We start from the raw sequence: 17,361 nt of genomic DNA, 5'->3' as shown, positions 1-17,361 counted from the left end.
TTATCATACATTGAGTGATCGTGAGAATTCATATTTCTTTTATTTGTTAACAAATATGCAAAATTGACTAGCCATGATTTCTGAGCATTGACCCATCTTGGAAATTCACGTTTATAACTAGTAGGAGTAATCGACGAGGAGGAGGAGGAGGAGCCAAATTCTTTCACTTTTGAAACTATAAGAGATATTGCTAGAACAAAAAAATAATAATAATAAGTTTATTAAAAAAAAAAAAAAATTGATTAATTAATTTTGATTTGATTCGATTAGTAAGGTCAGCAACTCTTTGCACACGAGGGAGGAGTTAAATATTATTGAACACAAAAAAAAAAAAAAAAAAAAAAAAAAAAAAAAAAAAAAAAAAAATTCCAACAATAACAACAACATAGCACTGTTATATACGTCTCTTACCATTAATTAAAATGGAGAAATCATGATGAAGGAACTCTCTTGAGAGTATTACTTTTATTCCTTGAATAACTATTATAGACTACTGTTATTTAGAAAGTTTCTTATTAAAAGAGTAATAAGCTAAATCACACAATCTTTCGAAATAAGTGAAGCTCTCATGCTCCACGCGCTTATTGACGCTTTGAAATCAAATTCTATCATAATTCGCGAATTCAATTTTATTAATCCACGAATTCAATTGTCAATTCACGAATTCATAATGATTTCTCATTTATTGTTTTATAGACAACTACACGTGATATTTATCCTGAAAGACCATTATTAGAATGTGCATAATTGTTTATTCTTTTATAATTCTTCACAGTAATCATTTCACGTATAAAAATTTAAACAATATCTCTTTTAAGTGTCTAGAAAAAATATATAGACGTCTATGTTTCATTTTGATAAAAATAAAAATATATATATATTAAATTTTTTATTTTAATTTTTACTAATATTATGTATATCATAATATAGAAGAAATAAGCTGAAACACATTTTTGTAATGCTCATGAAATTCCATTTTTCTTATTTTACAAAATATGCAATGGACTTTTAACATATGTATAAATATTTTATACACGCAATATTATACAAGTATATGAATACGCGTTGCAACTCTAATCAAAATTTTAATTTTATCGCTTTTGCACTCTCGTCCGTTTGATATAACTTAGGTAATAACTATTCACATTTAACTAATGGATTAAACTTTTTTTTCAAATTTTTTTTTTTTTTTTGGTTACTAGAGCACTGTGTATTGACCCCCCCACAACATATGCACCATTTAAGTTAAGAGTGTAATTTGAAGGCAAAACCTTAAAGACTTACTTTCCAGATCCCTGCCATTGCCGCTATACCCCTAGGGGCGATTAAAAGATGTATTAAATAATTCATTTAACTTTTCAAATATCTCAAAAAAAAAAAAAAAAAAAAAAAAAAAAAAATTATCTTTATCAATGATTAAATGTGTAGTATTCATTCATCTTGTTACGACAAAGCTTTATTGAGAACATTACTTCTTGATTAATTACCTCCCATGTAAGTTTTATTCAAATTTCTTTGATTAATTATTTCTTGAACAATTTTTCGTTAAATCTATGATCACCTAAATTTATTTATTTGTTTTTTATTTTATCATTTGATGTTGTCAAATTGAAAAGATGGAAGATTAAGCTGTCAAAGAAAAATAACCAAGAATATAGTAGACAAAGTAGTGTTCTGTCGTCAAAATTGGCTACTTTATATATATATATATATATATATATATATATATATCCACTACTTGATGTCCCTTAAAATATTTTTCAGCATATCCATTATATAGATTATCAACGGGGGCATTGGTCAACAACGAAATTATGGTGGACACCTTCAGATTATCCAATTGCCATGGTTATCTTCGGCCGTATTATTGATGTCCACGTATCACGTCCCGGACCAACTGATCGCTGACGTGGATTTATATTCAATCCGGACAAACAACTCGTTATAAAGTACTGCTTTTTATTCACCCTCTCTCTCCTTCCCTCTCTTTCTTTTCTCTCTCTAGGCTGTTCTTTACAGTGGTAAGTAGCTAGAAGCACCCCAAACTGATCAACTCCGTCTCCACCTGAATATCCGCCGCCGAAGGACACCCCAACTCGCCGATTCCGGTTGAAATTCCGGCAATTCTTATCGCCGGCGTTTCCAAAATGGGTTCGCCGGGAGAGGACGATGTCGTATTGGTCCAGAAAGGGAAGAAACAAGGTGAGCCTCACGTAATCACCGTCAATTGTACCGATAAGACCGGTCTTGGCTGCGATATCTGTCGAATTATTCTCGAGTTTGGACTCTACATTACCAAAGCAGGTATATTAGTTGGAAATCCTGAATTTCATGCTCTGCATTACCTGCTTTTTTCCTTTTTCTTTTTTCTTTTTTCTTTTTTGGTTCTTGTTTTTGTTGTCTCTTTTAGTTATCTAGTCTTTCATGTCATTAATTTGAAATATTGAGGTTTGGATTCTGAACCATTTCCTTACTCCTCATGATCTGTGTTCCAACTATCCCATATCCTAATTTAAGTATCAATTTTTTTATTATTTTTTATTTTTCTCATTTAGGGGGTTCTTGTTTTTGTCCTCTCTTAATTACCTAATCTTTCATAGTTTCAAGTCATTAATTTACAACATCGAGGTTTGGATTCTGAAGCATTTCTTTAATCATCATGATTTCCAAGAATTCCATATGCTAATTTAAGTTTCTTTTTTTCTTTTTTCTTTTTTCTTTTTTCCTCATTTGAATTTGGGTAGCATTTGGTGTATACAGTGTGCAATTACATGTTAGTATTCCATCTGCTAATTTAAGTTTCAAATTCTTTTTCTTTTTTTCTTTTTTTTTTTTTGTTTAATTATCTTTTTCATCATTTACTTTAAAAATATTCATCGAGTTTTCTTCCCAGGTTTTAAGATTCAAATGGTGGGTCGTTGTTAAATTCGCCAATATTCCTAAAAATATATTCTTCTAAACTACTTTCATTTTATCGGTCATTGAGTACTAGTGGAATTTGTTATCTTCCAACTTTAAAACATTAAATTATGCAAACATGGTTTCTGATTAATTCTGTGTTGGAATCCATTTCTTTATAGTAAAATTTTAACGTCTCTACCTTTAATTGATTTTGGGCATCCCTTGAAATTTGACGGTTTCATTGTCAACAATATGAAGTTTTTGATATGTTTGAAATTTACTTTAATGTGCATCAAGAATTCTAGTTTTGGAAATTTGGATTTTGTTTTGTTTAAGTGCATGCAATGTTTTGTTTTGATTTAGATGTTTGCACTGATGGGATATGGTGCTACATAGTATTATGGGTAGTTCCTCACTACGGCACACTTATTGTGAGGTGGTCAAATCTAAAAAATCGCCTTCTATCAGTATGTCCCTCTTCTTCGGTGTCATTTTACTTAAACCAGCCAGCTCCGCGACCCACATCTTCTCCAGTTTACTTGCTGACATTTTATCGCCTTGATCGAATAGGATTGTTGCATGGTAATCACAAGTGCCTTCATTTCCAGATCCTTTTTCCTTTTAGATAAAATTACACACACGCGTGCGTGCAGTGTTTTTAACCTTGTTGCTGAACACTTTGCAGATGTTACTCAAGTTCTCTGTGAGCTTGAGCTTACAATCCAAAGAGTAAAAGTGACGACGACACCAGATGACAGAGTCTTGGACCTCTTCTTTGTAACAGATAACTTGTGAGTCCTGTTCCCCATTAAATATTTGTGCAAATATATTCGATGCTGTTGACTAGATTTTATAAAGCGAGGCCTATATAGCATGCTGATCTGGTCAGAAACTCCTTTCTTTAGACCACTCAGTAGGTAGTCCCTTTCCAGCCAAAGTGATTGATTTCTTACATAGCCTTGATTAAATGGCAGAAAATTGCCTGTATGATGAAACAGTGATGCTAGGCTTCAGTCAGTTTGATGTATTTGGTTTCATTTGTTTCTTTTCTCAATCAGTCTGTCTTAAACTTTTTTAGTTAGCATCCTACCTAATTTCCTGTTTATATCATCTTTTCTTTTCTTTTCTTTTTTTCATTGATTAATCATATTTTCATTTGCTCGTTAATTCAATCCAAATTCACTCAGAATTCTAACATAAGGTTGGCATATGACTGAATAAAGCAGGACATCTGGTGTGACATTGTTCCAATTGATTGTTAATTGGACTAGAGTCACTAGAGGGACTCCTAGCACCAAAGTTGTATGGATGCTCTAGTTAATGCGACTATGTTGCTTCCTCTTACTGGTCATCATACCAATTAGTAGAGCGAGGGGAGCGGGAAAATTAGTGATCCTTATATGACACTAACGTCGATGCTCATGACCTCAATAGTTCAATCATGAGGTTACGGTCAAAGTATTTTTTTTCTCATTTCTAACAGAGCATAGAAGTACTTTGCTTGTGAAATTATTGTCTATTGATTATTAAATCTCCTTGGCAGTGGAACTATTTTCCGTGCACCATCCTTTATTCTTTTTGCTTATAGTCTACCGCAGTGACTCACACTTTTGTTCACTTACAAATCTATGTGGCAACCCAAAACTCTCATAGTTAAAAAATTTTAAAAATAATAATAAATGTTTAATCAGTATTTTACCAGTAGGTTGCAGGATTGACAATGATTCACTGGATTTAGTTTATTGTATCTTTAGCATTGCATGATATTATGGAAACAACTTTTATTTCTGTGGATGCACGACAATTGGAATCAGTCTGTTTTATCAATCTTCACTTTCTACTGGAATCTCAATTCAGGGAGCTCCTACACACAAAAAAGAGACAAGACGAGACATGTGAACAATTGCATTCTGTTCTAGGGGAATCATGCATTAGTTGCGAACTTCAGTTGGCAGGTCCACAGTATGATAGTCATCAGGGTGCCTCTTCTCTTCCTCCGGTTGTTGCTGAAGAACTATTTAGATGTGAACTATCAGACAAGGAAACTTGTTCGCAGGCTCTTAGCCCGGATCTTGTAAAATTGAAGGCGGCCAGTGTAACACCAGACAATAAATTGAGCCCAGCTCTTACATTGCTTCAGATACAATGTGTTGATCACAAGGGCCTCCTTTATGACATTATGCGAACATTGAAAGACTATAATCTTCAGGTACTGAATTTCTATCTTCCCTGTGGTTTTCTAGTAAATTGTAAGGTATGACCAGCAGCCTTGTTAGTAGAGTGTTGGGGTATTACATTTTTTTAGTTTGGTTAACATAAAGTGGATCGTAGCCGTCTTGTATCAGGACGTTCCTCCAACGATAGCTATTTAATCTGTGAAGTGATATGGTTGGGGTTTCTTACGCTAACCATTACGTATAATTTAGGATGATCCTCCAACCAAGATGTTACTGTCAAATGGATGCTTTGGATTGCATGATTGGAATATTGTTTAGATAATGCTTTGGATTGCATGATTGGAATATTGTTTAGATAGAACTTTGGATCATTTTATATTGCCTAAACTTTCTATTGCAAATCACATACTGTTATGATCAATCTACATCAAGCATTATGTTTTCTGATATATGTTCTTCTTGCTTCTCATTAGATAGCTTATGGTCGATTCACTCCAATTACCAAGGGTCATCGTGAATTAGACCTGTTTATCCGGCAAAAGGATGGTAAGAAGATTGTTGATCTTGAGAAACAAAGTGCATTATGTTCTCGCTTGAAAGTGGAAATGCTCCATCCATTACGTGTTGTCATTGTGAACCGTGGTCCAGATACTGAACTCCTGGTCTCTAATCCAGTGGAACTGTCTGGAAAGGGACGACCACGGGTTTTCTTTGATGTCACGCTTGCCCTAAAAACTCTTGGGATCTGCATTTTCTCGGTAAGAATGGTGAAATTCATTATGTTATAGTACTGATAACTCTATTGAAAGACAAATCCCATGGGGTCAAACCTACAATCACCAAATATGTGCACTAGTACTATATTCCTATCTATGAGGATCACATGTCTTCTAACTAGAAAAATATTAAGGTATTAGTGACTTGTTTACTCATGTCACTCTGCTGTGCAAACAGGTTTCTTGAATCACTTTCCAATTCTAAATTAAGAAGTTGAATTATAATTTATTGAACATTCTATTGGCTTATAGGCTGAGATCGGAAGGCATTCAACATCAGATCGTGAATGGGAGGTCTACAGATTCCTTTTAGATGAGAAGTGTAAATTTCAATTGTCAGATGTGGCTGTTAGAAACCAGATTGCAGACAGGGTTAGAAGAGCATTGATGGGCTGGTGAGTTGGTCCCTTTGGTTCAGTACTTATTTTCACCTTCACATGCCCCTCTCTTGCGTGCCCTGTTTTTTGGGCTCTAAATATTAATGACTTGTACATAGAGTGATTAACCTCCACCATGTTTAAATGTCAGTGGTTTGTATTCTTTAGTCATTTAAATAATACTAATTCTTTTAGCATATTTCCCCTTTCAAGTGTCAAACTTGTGTTTCCTGTATAGAAAGATGGAGACTTTGTTATTCTCTAGTACAAGTGAGGAGATAGTTTGGCTCTTGATTTTAGTTGGTTTGATGTAATATTGGTGGCTTCCAAATTGCTACCCCGCCAAACCATGTGTAACTGGTGTTTGTGTTAATTTTGTTCATTTTTTGCCTGGTTCTTAGTTTCACGCCTAAAATGCATTGTGATCTCTCTCTCTCTGATCTATGCTAAGTCGACCTCCAACCTCACACATTTTTTTCCAGTACCCCAGAAATCCTTTCGCCTTTAGAGCTATATCTTAGTGACCGGATGCTTTAATCAGCCGCTTAGAAGGCCAACGTTTCGTTGAACCACGAGAGAGTCTGTTTTTTCTTCCTTTGGACAGGACAGCAGAAGATAGTGGACCTCAACCAATGAAATTAGTGAGCGGGAAGGACTTCTTCCCTTCTTCCACCAACCGCTATGCTTTCGGAGGACTACATGTAAGCTCCGCCACAGGATAATCCGGATCCAGATCTTTTCGTTCCCGGACCTTATTATTGTGATTGTCTCTACACATTCAATCTCACATAATTCCGTAGAGCCCTTGGTACATAATTCCATCGTTCATGGTAAAATGCCCTAACTAAAGCTTCATGGTTCATGCTATGGAAGTTTGGGATATGATTTCATGCGTCCACCACGGGGAGGTCATTTCCCAATATTCATACTGAATCCATCTCTTTTTCTTAGTAGTAACTTGGAAGCAACCATGGAATGGACATGGATGTGGACTCAAGTTGGAACCCATCCACTTCTTGTGATTTATATATATATATCATATAGAGCGATACCTTGATCCGCTTTGGCCTCCTGAATTCTTATGTGGGAAAACAGTATTGCTTGATTTTGTAAATTTCAATACCGAGCATATTGCTCAGTTTTGTTTCTCGCTATACATGGAAGAATGAACAAATTTGACAGCAACTGTATGCCGAGTGCGCCTCCAGTTGTTTCTTCTTTATCCTTCAAACGCGAGGGAAAGTAGTTTTCATCATGATGAACAACAAAATGAAGTTAAAAGACAAGTAATTTATAAGTACCCGTGTAAAATATTTTGTGCCCCTTGTGTGAAAAGCAAATGTTTTAAAAGACAAGTACTAATTGCCAGCAGGTTAAACTTTGTTGCACCTAATGTTAAATATCAAACGCATGTAAGTCTGCTTTCGACCTCCGCGAAAAAGACCACAACGCACAAGATGCAGTATATTTTGTTTATACCTCTTCCTTTTAGCCAAAAATTAGATCTATGTCAAAAGATATATCCACAAATTCTTAAAATAACCGTGACTTATGTAGAGATGAGTTATGGCAAGATTTAAAAAAAAAAAGGCACATCACAAAAACACGATCCATGAATTTGATGTCACCGCTCAATTATCTTTCTTTGTTGAAGCCCCACCTGGAAATGCACAAAAACCTTTAATTCAAAGTCCTAACAAACAAATCATCTGATAAATGGTTAAATGTGCCCCTAATATATGCAACTCAAAGACCCATATTTACTGGACTATTGTCATTCACACCCCCTTTTCCCTTTTATCTAGTATCTTTGTTTTTGAAGTTCTTGCCATGAGCACAGAAGGCAGGCGACAAATTATAGGCTTTTAGCCATCTTTGGACCAGGTTTACCACCATTAAACTTCCAATCTACCAACCAATAACTTCTGGACAACAACCAACAGTTTCCTAGCTGTTTGAAACACTTGAGTATGAACTATGACAGAGCAATGAGCAATGAGCACGAGCATAAACTCCCATGAACAGGACTATGTTTCGGGGAAGGCAAATATCAGCATGCTGATTCATCCCGAAAATGCTTCTTGCTGTAAAAGAGAAGTCCATTATAAAATCATATAGTTGACAGCAATGGGCACCTTCATCATCTCCCGGATGACTCCTACTCCCTTGACAAAAACTTAACCATCCACACAAATTGCAAGATTAACAAAGCAAGGGGCAGAACATTCAGAGACAAAAAAAGAATCAAAGAAAGGAAGAACACATATAGAGACTACCTCAAATTTGATATCTTTTGAGGTTCAATGATGCCTGAAGCAATCCCAGCACTTCCAAATAGTAGGTAGTGAAACTCATTCAGCTTAAGTCTTCCACGCAGGCAATGCCCTTGTTTTGTTGGACTGAATAAAAGTGAAATTGTTCCCATTTTGAAGCCTCCATACGGATGAATAAAGGACTAAAGTTGCTAACAAAACCAAAGCTGGGTACAGAGTACATTCGATGGTCCATTAATCCATGATATATACCCAAATGAAAGGAACAATTAACAATAAAAGCCCAAGCCCCCGTAGATAGCTTCAAAGAGTTCCCTCTACAAAAACGTTTTTCCATGTTACTCTATAGAGTCGGATGTTGATAAAAATTAAACAATACAGCAGGATCGTTGCATCATCAAGCACATGCTGGCTATAGGTGTAAAGAGCCAACAAATAAGCATGTGAGGGGACTTCAATTAGTCTGCATAGCTTCTGAATGATACTTCTCCAAATCAGCATCAAGATCTTCTGCAGATATCTTCTCACCTCGACCTCTTCCCCGCCCGCGGCCCCTTCCAAATCCACGGCCTCCACCTCCACCTCCACCTCCACGGTCTCCACCTCCGCCTCCACCACCACGGTCTCCACCTCCGCCTCCACCACCACCACGAATCCTTCCCAGTGCACCACCCCTTCTTTGTCCGCTGTTCCATGACCATATGAAAAACACAAGAATCAGAAAAACTGTTTATTGTTTTATAGATAAATACTTGGCACTGTTTTTTTTAGCAGAGGAATATTATGATTTTTTTTTTAAAACCTTAAACATGAAAGAGGGAAAAAAGATAATTGACACAAGTATAGAGCACTAATATCGACATCAACACGGCCAAGGAACAAAGCATAGACTCATGCGTGCTCTGAAATCATGTACTCAAAACAATTCTGAAATAATGAAGCAAGATACAACATGTACTCATATATTTTGGCAAGGATATTTAAGATTGGGGATGGGACCCAAGATGCACATTTGTAAAGAATACAGAACAGCCAAGGCTGGGTTGATACTGGGGGTAGGGAGGTCCCATCCATTGGCATCCTTACCACTGTGTACTTCTTAATGTTTAAATATATCTGCAACATTCTAGTTTTCACTTGCTTTACTCTAAGACAAATGGTGAGTCGTACAGCACAATGATGCATAGCATACCCCGTGACTCAGGAGATCCTAATGCCTCGAGAAAGGATTATTTTGTCAATAACACTTTATACAACATTCCAGTATTCAGATGTTGCAACTCAACTAAACAGAGATTTATTGTTAAAAAATTTTATCCATGCCAAAATCATTGTTAATGAAATTGTGCTAGTATTAAATACTACAAATTATAACTTGCATTTCTCATCCTAATAAATCCTAGGGCTAAAATATGAATCCCAAAACCCAATAACAAACAAAGCTTTTTCCCAATTACTTGGAGCTACATGAATCCAATTATTCCATTCCGATCTATCTAAGCTCATAATCTTAGTTATCATATCCTTCCTTGCTAACTCAACCGATGTTAACTTCGGCCTTTCTCTTCCCCTAGTATTGCCCTCAATGTGGACCATGTCACTCTTCTTAATTGGCACACATAAAGGCCTTCTGTGCAGATGTCTTGCCCATAATAACTGATTTTCTCTCATTTTATCTCCCATGGGTGCTTTACTGTGCTGTATATCGAGTTAACTTCGGTCTTTCCCTTTCCCTAGTTAAGTGTCATGCCACATAAGTGTGATAATCCATGTTAACAGCGATAGTGAATTCAACAAAATTTGTGTTGTACTTTGAGTTCAACCTTTTTTTACTTGATCTATTAGAAGTATTTAATGGTTTCTTCAATGAAGTTCAAATCAATACCAGTCACGAGCTGCCAAGCCTTACTGGTGATGATGGGAAAATTAACAACTTAAGTATCTTGTCAATCGGAATGTGTTATCAAAAGACTGACAAATTTATCACAACTCACAAGTACAAAATGGTTTGGTGGGGTGGGGAGAGGCCAGCCGTGAATAAAGTAAAAGCATGATTCGGCATATTGGGTGGGTGACCAACAGGTGCTAGAGGAGAAAGCTTGAAAAAGAAATATTCTGTGGGACCTAAAAATTAAGACAATTAACACCACTACCAATTGCGGTCTTTGCTAATCAAGGGGGACACAAGGGACGCGCAAATTTAACCTTGGCAAAATCTACACAAAGTGGCTGGCCTCAAACTTGAACCTGCGTTCTCACATTCAGCCTCTTAAGCTTTTCACCACTGCACCAAGCAACAGCCCCAACTGTAAACATTTAAGATAGTTATCATAGTTTCACAAAATTTGTCCTCAAGTTCTCTAGCAATTGAGAACGTTTTCTAGGTTTTGATTTAGTTTAATACAGGGTAAATTGTAAGGAAATATAAGCCATCAACCCATCACTAATATCAATACCTAGTATAACATTTATAATTACACAATATGAAGTCATTTTTTAAACATATTCAAAACTAAATGGACAAAATAAGCATATACACATCCTAATTGAAAATTTGAGATACCTACAAAAGTAAAATTGTGAGAGAAAAGACGTTGCAATCAAAATAATCATATTGTATACCTTCTGGGAACTCCATTTAATCCCAAAATACCATCTCCAAGCATAGGCACAGAAGGAGTCACAACGTTTGTTCCCACAATCTCTATTTTCATTGGCTTTCCATCAAGCTGAACATTGTTGTACCTCTTGACAGCTGCCACAGCATCTTGCCGTCGTGAGAAGACAATTTCTGCCGTTCCCTAAAGAAAAGAAAATTTTTAAATCACAGCAGAACACAGAATTCACAGAACACAACTAATTATCCAGAAGACCATATTGAGCTAAACTTAATAATATACCTTGGATCTCCCACTCCTGTCATAATGTATTGAATAGCGTTTCAGGTCACCAACTTCTGAAAATAGTTCCTGCACCGCATTTAATCCATCTTAGAATACAGAAACATACACAAAATGAAAGTGAATGCAAAGGAAAGTACTACAACAGAAAATTATGAGTATCCCTTACAAAAGCAAAAAACAGCTTTTTTTTTTACAAGCAAAATTCCATTAAAGAGCACTCAAAGGGGAGCGCAGCCCAAGAACAAAGAGCAAGATAAACAAGGCCAGCAAATCAGCAATACAATCAACGTATCCACAAAATTCACTATATCCCCCATAGATTTACAATTCCATCCCTATACCCAAAAAATAAAGTATAAAGAATAAAGAACTTAAGCACCCATGTCGGAATCTCTACCCCATCAAAGCACCACCTATTCTGAACACGCCACAACCCCCACCATAAACAGAGGGGTGACACAAAATTTAGATAAGAAGTTATTGACCAAAAACAATTCTCTCAATAATTTGCCTAAACTACACTATATATCTATCAACTAGGTCTACATATGTCGGCATTCTCTGAAATTCTATTTCTTGTGGTTTCAAATGAGAATCACAAGAGAGATAACTCAAGAGGGAACAAAAGCATATTAAGAAAATCTAAGACAAACAAAATCAGTTCAGTTAGACATTATTCAATTTCTACTTCTGATGGGTTTGAATGAGAATCACAAGAGAGAGGACTCAAGAGGGAAATAATTTGCGCTTACATCTATTAACATTCTTTCAAACTCTACTTCTCATGGATTTTGAATGAGAACCACAAGAGAGATTACTCAAGAGGGGAAAAAAAAAAAAAAAAAAGAGCATATCAGAAAAACCATGAGACGCTTATTTAGTTCATGTAGTACTTGATATATTCTGTAGACATTCTTTCAAGAAAATACTGATCCCCATAAACCCAGTTCCTTTTTTCTTTTCAAAAATTCTATTCCGCCATTTCACAACATCCCTGATCAATCTCACTACAAGTGCTAACTCCAATCTTATACTGAAATGCTAGAATTTTGAAATTTACTACATCAAAATAACTCTCAATCTTTCTACTGCCAAACATCACATCTTGAAATAAGAACTGCCAAAATAAAGAAATATCTTGCAGCACTTCCCATTCCATACAGATGGAACCAACATCAGCACGTAAATCTTCCAACTTCCTAGCCATAATGATTCTGACGTCCACCATTGCACATAAAACACAACCAAGCAAGATGAACAACTGGTTATACACACAATCACTATACATTTTAAAATATAACACGATATGTCTAAATCTCAAATTCCAATAAAGCAAATAAAAAAAACATTTTAGACTATGCAACCTCATACTTCTTACGTAAGCATCACAAGAAGCTTAACCATCCACCTGAATCCCTACTTGATACAGCCAAAAACATCAAAACTATAATAAAAATGAATCCAGCAATCTTTAAACATATTTGCAAGTGGGAACAAACAGTTGTTCCCTACAAGTTATTCCAAAATGTATTCCATAGCCCAAACACATTAATACAAGAATCCCCAATTAAACAAGACAAATTTCAAAAGAAGATGATATTATATTATAATTTAGTGTCATCAGTAACAGATAGGACCAAGTCTAGAAAGCAAGTTCCTTAGACAACCCAGCATTTCAAAACGCCTCACAAAACCATGGAAAGTCATTAGCTTCTGCAACTAAATTCGATAAACCTTTTCTGTTAAACAATCAAAGTCAATTATTTATTTTCTAGACAAACAATAACCATGCTGTTACTTAAATTAAAACTAGCTACACATGCATACACCATTGGAATAAAATTAGGTACACAAAGTTCATGAATTGCATCTGATGAAATGCAAAAGAAGATCCAAATGACAAAACTTTCTACTGAAAATCGAAACCCAATATATATAGAGAGAGAGAGATATAAGAATTACCTTGATGTCCTCGTTAGATACACCATAATCCAAGTTTGATACGTATAGCTTCGTTCCAGTTTCAATAGAAGAGGCTCGACCGCTGACTTGTCCTCCCATTGCCTGATCCGAAGCAAACATGTCGTGCTGCCACGCCGATTCTGGAGCCTGAACCCAATAATTTTTCAAAGATTTGAAAGCAAAGACTTCATTAGCATTACGAACAATAATCAATCATATATCTATACACACACGTATTTTTTGCATTTATTATACAAAAAGTAACGGATAAATCGAACAAAGATAGTAGATCTAACCTTTGCCGTAGCGTAGGGAGTAGTTCGATTAGCACCACGGTTGGGGAAGCGGCGAGCTGGGCCAGGTCCGGATGCTCGACCTCGACCACGCCCTCCAGATTTCTTGTTGTTTTTGATGAGATCGTCAAGGGACATGTCCAAAGCAGCACCAGACATTTTGGGAGGGAAAATATCTAGGAAAGAGAAGACCGGCTGGAGAGATCTGATAAATTAGGGATTTTTTAGAGGAGAGAAAGAGAGGAGTCTAGGGTTTTGCTTATTAGAAGAAGGCTGGGGAAGGAAAGCTAGGGCTTCTACAGAAGATAGGAAACACTTTGACTGGAAATGGGAAAAAAAAAGTCCCAAAACGCGCACACGCTCGGGGAAGAGAAGGGAAGGAAAGAGTTGAAAAAGGAGAGAGACGACGAGAATCTCTGAAGCTTCGTTTGGATAGGTATGACGGAAAATGGGAAAGGGAAAGAAAATAAAATACTACTACTATACCACGTATAATAAATAGTTTACTCGATTTTGGATAAATTGAGGAAAAAATAATATAACAATAATGGCAATAACATGTATTTTAATTTGAAAAGATAGGGAAAAAAATAATTATTGAAAAGATAAATAAGAGAAATGGAACTATAAGTTATTCAATTTATCATTTGTACTTTGATTACAAAAAGATGAATGAAAAATTTTCTTGTGTGGTGGAGTTCCCTTACGGCCATAATTGACATAAATCATGTCGTGTAATGGAAAGTAGTGAGTAATGAATGTTTTATGAGAGGTATACACATTTTGAATTTTACTTCTAATAGTCGACATTAATTTTTTATATTTTAATACATATTATATTTTTTATATTTATGTTTCTTATTATATAGTAAACAAAATGAATTGACAATTAAAAGAAGGAAACAACTAACAATTACACCGGAGGTTTATCTCTTTATCTCTTATTTATTTTTTTTATTAATATTTTTTATTATATATATACACACGTATATATTATTTTATGCACTTTCTAAACTTCTCTAAGTCTTTGACTCTTTGTTGGGTATCTCTTACAATTTAACCATAATTAAAAAATATCAAATCAAAATATAATTATAAATTAAAGTTCTTATACACCTTAAAGAGATCATTCATTCATTGTAAAAAAATTACAATTTCTAATTTCAATTATACAAAGATTTATTAAGAATGATCTCCCGAACGAAGGTATATATTTGAAAAAACTAAAAATGAAGATTTATATATACTAGTAGAATTGAATTTAAGTTATTATGATAATAAAATTTGAAGTTTTCTTGTTGGTAACTTACAATACTTCGCTGCATCCAATACTTCGCTGCATCCAGAACTAAATTAAAATCAATCCTATACTATTTTTTTATGGAGACACCTTCTTTCACATGCTAACAGGACACTCTTCTTAGGATTTGGTAAGGTTACTTGCCTTGAACTTTGAATAAAATCATTGCATATTGAGGTAATATATATATTTTTTAAATAAAGCAAATTATTATTATTATTATTTTGAAGTCTAGTTTTATGTTGATTATGGTTCTTGTTATTTACATTTCAAGATAATTCATTATGTCTATAAGAAAATTTGAATCTAGGCATGAAAAAAAAAAAGAATAAGAATAAGAATAAGAATTGATTCAATCTTAAAAAAGTGATATTCATGAGTTTTTTTAAGAGCAATACACAAATAGAGCGTTTAGTTGAAGATTTGGTGAGTAAAACACATATGAATGCAAATTAAGAAAATCTCAATGAACATAAAGATTTAATAAATGAAGATCATATGAATGAAAATCAAAATGAAGAATGAAGATCGTTAAATGAAGAACGTACGTACGAATGAGAATGATAATGTTCCTTTGAACATTAAGGACATCGGAGGCAAGTATACTAGAATAATTGTTATTGTTAAAACTCTTGCTAAAATTAGTTTGGCATTCCGTGGGACAACAAGAAGTTTTATGAAGAAAATAATATAAACTTTTAAAGCATAAGTGAAATGATTGCCGAATTTGATCCAATAATGAAAGAGTATATTCGTCAAATTCAAGATAAAGAAATTCATTATCATTATCTTAGTCACAAAATTCAAAATGAATTTATTATTCGGATATCGAAAGAAATCAAACGTGTAATCATTAAAATAATTAAAGAAGCAAAATAATTTTCAGTTATTCTTGATTGTACTTCGGATGCAAGCAATGAAGAACAAATGTCACTTATATTAAGATGTGTGAATGTTTCAGCAAATGCAATAAATGTAGAAGAGTTTTTTTTTAGGATTTTTAAAGGTGGATGATACATCAACGCAAGGGCTTTTTGATGAACTTACAGATGCTTTGAAAGATATTGAACTTGATATGAGGACAAGGGTATGATGACAGTTCTAATATGAAAGGGAAACACAAATATGTACAAAAAAAATTACTAGAGAGAAATACTAAAACATTCTATACACCGTGTAATTGTCAGTCTTAACATTACACAGGCGCACAATTATTTATTGGTAGTGATAGATTTATAGTTATTAGTTAGTTGTCTTATGTAAACTGCACAGGCGCATAATTATTTATTGGTGGTGATAAAAATTTATACTTTTTAATTAATTATCTTAAGCACACTGCACATGCGCACAATTATATTAGCTATAGAATTTGAAAACATCGTGCGAAAATTCTGCACTCATATAATTTTTTTTGCGCGTGTGGAACTTAAGGACTTTACATTTGAAAGTTCGTACATGACCTTTAAAAAAAATTTGGAATCTCAAGACCGGCTCTTAAGTTACATCGAAAATGGCCAAAAAAAAAACCTAATATGCAGTAAAATCAAACTAAAAATAACTGTAGTTATGGCATAGATGAAACAAAAAGGCAAATAAAGGGAACTAATACTATGGCTGTTAGGAGAAATATTTGCGTAGATTGGGGCTTGTATAAAATGAGCATAAAGTTGTTAGAACAAATTTTAGTGAAATGGCGATTATCAAGGTTTAGAGGTAGACATGTCAACGAAGCTAATCCTGATTCGGATCCGATCCGATTAGTTGAATATGGATTGAACAAAAAATTCGATAATCCGATTACGATCCGAATTCGAAAATTTGTTAGCTTAACAAATCGGATATAGATTATGTTGATTCGATTTGATCCGATTAAAATTATATATATAAATAATTATTTATCGATAATTTTACATATATATATATCTATATATATATCAATACTCCTATTAAAATTGTATTAGAGGTAACCCAAAAATAAAAAAAAAAAATTCATAATGTTATATATACAATAGTGTGGTGTTCTCATCCACGTGTTAATAAAATTATATATATTAATTATTTATCATTATATTAATTTGGTTGCATAGTTATATTATGTAGCATTATGTATATTATCAATTCTCCGCTTCATCTAACTTTATAATTATATAAGTTAGTAAATATGATTTTAATCCAAATTCAAATTCGATTCGATCCAAGTTCGAGCTAAATAGGATATGGATTGGGACATTAGGTCCGAGAATCCGATAATTGGTTTGCTTAACAAATCGGATATGGATTTGATCGATCCGATCCGAATCCAATCCGTTGATAAGGTCTATTTAGAGGGGCACACTTACTTCTTGAAGGTAGTTGAAGCCATAAAGGATATATGAAAACAGAAAATAAATAATAGCATT

At 34.2% G+C, this 17,361-nt stretch overlaps 2 protein-coding genes across 3 annotated transcripts; one reads left to right on the top strand and one right to left on the bottom strand.

The window, feature by feature from the left end:
* Nucleotides 1-1,959: 1,959 nt before the first annotated feature.
* Nucleotides 1,960-6,631, top strand: LOC132307070 (ACT domain-containing protein ACR9-like). 2 transcript variants are annotated; one of them, XM_059804730.1, is made up of 6 exons: nucleotides 1,960-2,304; nucleotides 3,265-3,483; nucleotides 3,587-3,692; nucleotides 4,759-5,110; nucleotides 5,552-5,836; nucleotides 6,107-6,631. In XM_059804730.1, exons 1-6 carry the CDS (start codon nucleotides 2,148-2,150, stop codon nucleotides 6,251-6,253), a joined length of 1,266 nt encoding a protein of 421 aa, XP_059660713.1. In that variant the 5' UTR covers nucleotides 1,960-2,147; the 3' UTR covers nucleotides 6,254-6,631. The 2 variants fall into 2 exon arrangements, with proteins under 2 accessions (XP_059660713.1, XP_059660714.1); XM_059804731.1 differs by lacking the exon at nucleotides 3,265-3,483 and having other exon boundaries at nucleotides 1,961-2,304.
* Nucleotides 6,632-8,675: 2,044 nt separating this feature from the next.
* LOC132307071 (THO complex subunit 4A-like) lies at nucleotides 8,676-14,142 on the bottom strand. The gene is made up of 5 exons (XM_059804732.1): nucleotides 13,666-14,142; nucleotides 13,370-13,516; nucleotides 11,405-11,473; nucleotides 11,127-11,305; nucleotides 8,676-9,190 (listed from the first exon to the last, which is right to left on the bottom strand). Exons 1-5 carry the CDS (start codon nucleotides 13,819-13,821, stop codon nucleotides 8,959-8,961), a joined length of 783 nt encoding a protein of 260 aa, XP_059660715.1. The 5' UTR covers nucleotides 13,822-14,142; the 3' UTR covers nucleotides 8,676-8,958.
* Between the last annotated feature and the right edge of the window lie 3,219 nt (nucleotides 14,143-17,361).

Source organism: Cornus florida, unplaced genomic scaffold (genome assembly GCF_030987335.1).
Source record: "Cornus florida cultivar Cherokee Brave unplaced genomic scaffold, ASM3098733v1 CherokeeBrave_3.0.0_Hap2_Chr05, whole genome shotgun sequence".
NCBI classification, from domain to species: Eukaryota; Viridiplantae; Streptophyta; class Magnoliopsida; order Cornales; family Cornaceae; genus Cornus; species Cornus florida.
Note: the sequence above shows the minus strand (reverse complement) of the source record. Positions and strands in the feature narration are given on the sequence as shown.

Bases quoted from the DNA above. Each gene is read 5' to 3' on its own strand.
- LOC132307070 (XM_059804730.1), top strand. From the start codon at position 2,148: ATGGGTTCGCCGGGAGAGGACGATGTCGTATTGGTCCAGAAAGGGAAG. The intron at 2,305-3,264 runs GTATATTAGTTG...GTTTTGATTTAG, and splicing joins ACTCTACATTACCAAAGCAG to ATGTTTGCACTGATGGGATA. The intron at 5,837-6,106 runs GTAAGAATGGTG...ATTGGCTTATAG, and splicing joins TTGGGATCTGCATTTTCTCG to GCTGAGATCGGAAGGCATTC.
- LOC132307071 (XM_059804732.1), bottom strand. From the start codon at position 13,821: ATGTCTGGTGCTGCTTTGGACATGTCCCTTGACGATCTCATCAAAAAC. The intron at 13,517-13,665 runs GTTAGATCTACT...TATTGGGTTCAG, and splicing joins CTCCCTACGCTACGGCAAAG to GCTCCAGAATCGGCGTGGCA. The intron at 11,474-13,369 runs GTAATTCTTATA...AATGCGGTGCAG, and splicing joins TATCTAACGAGGACATCAAG to GAACTATTTTCAGAAGTTGG.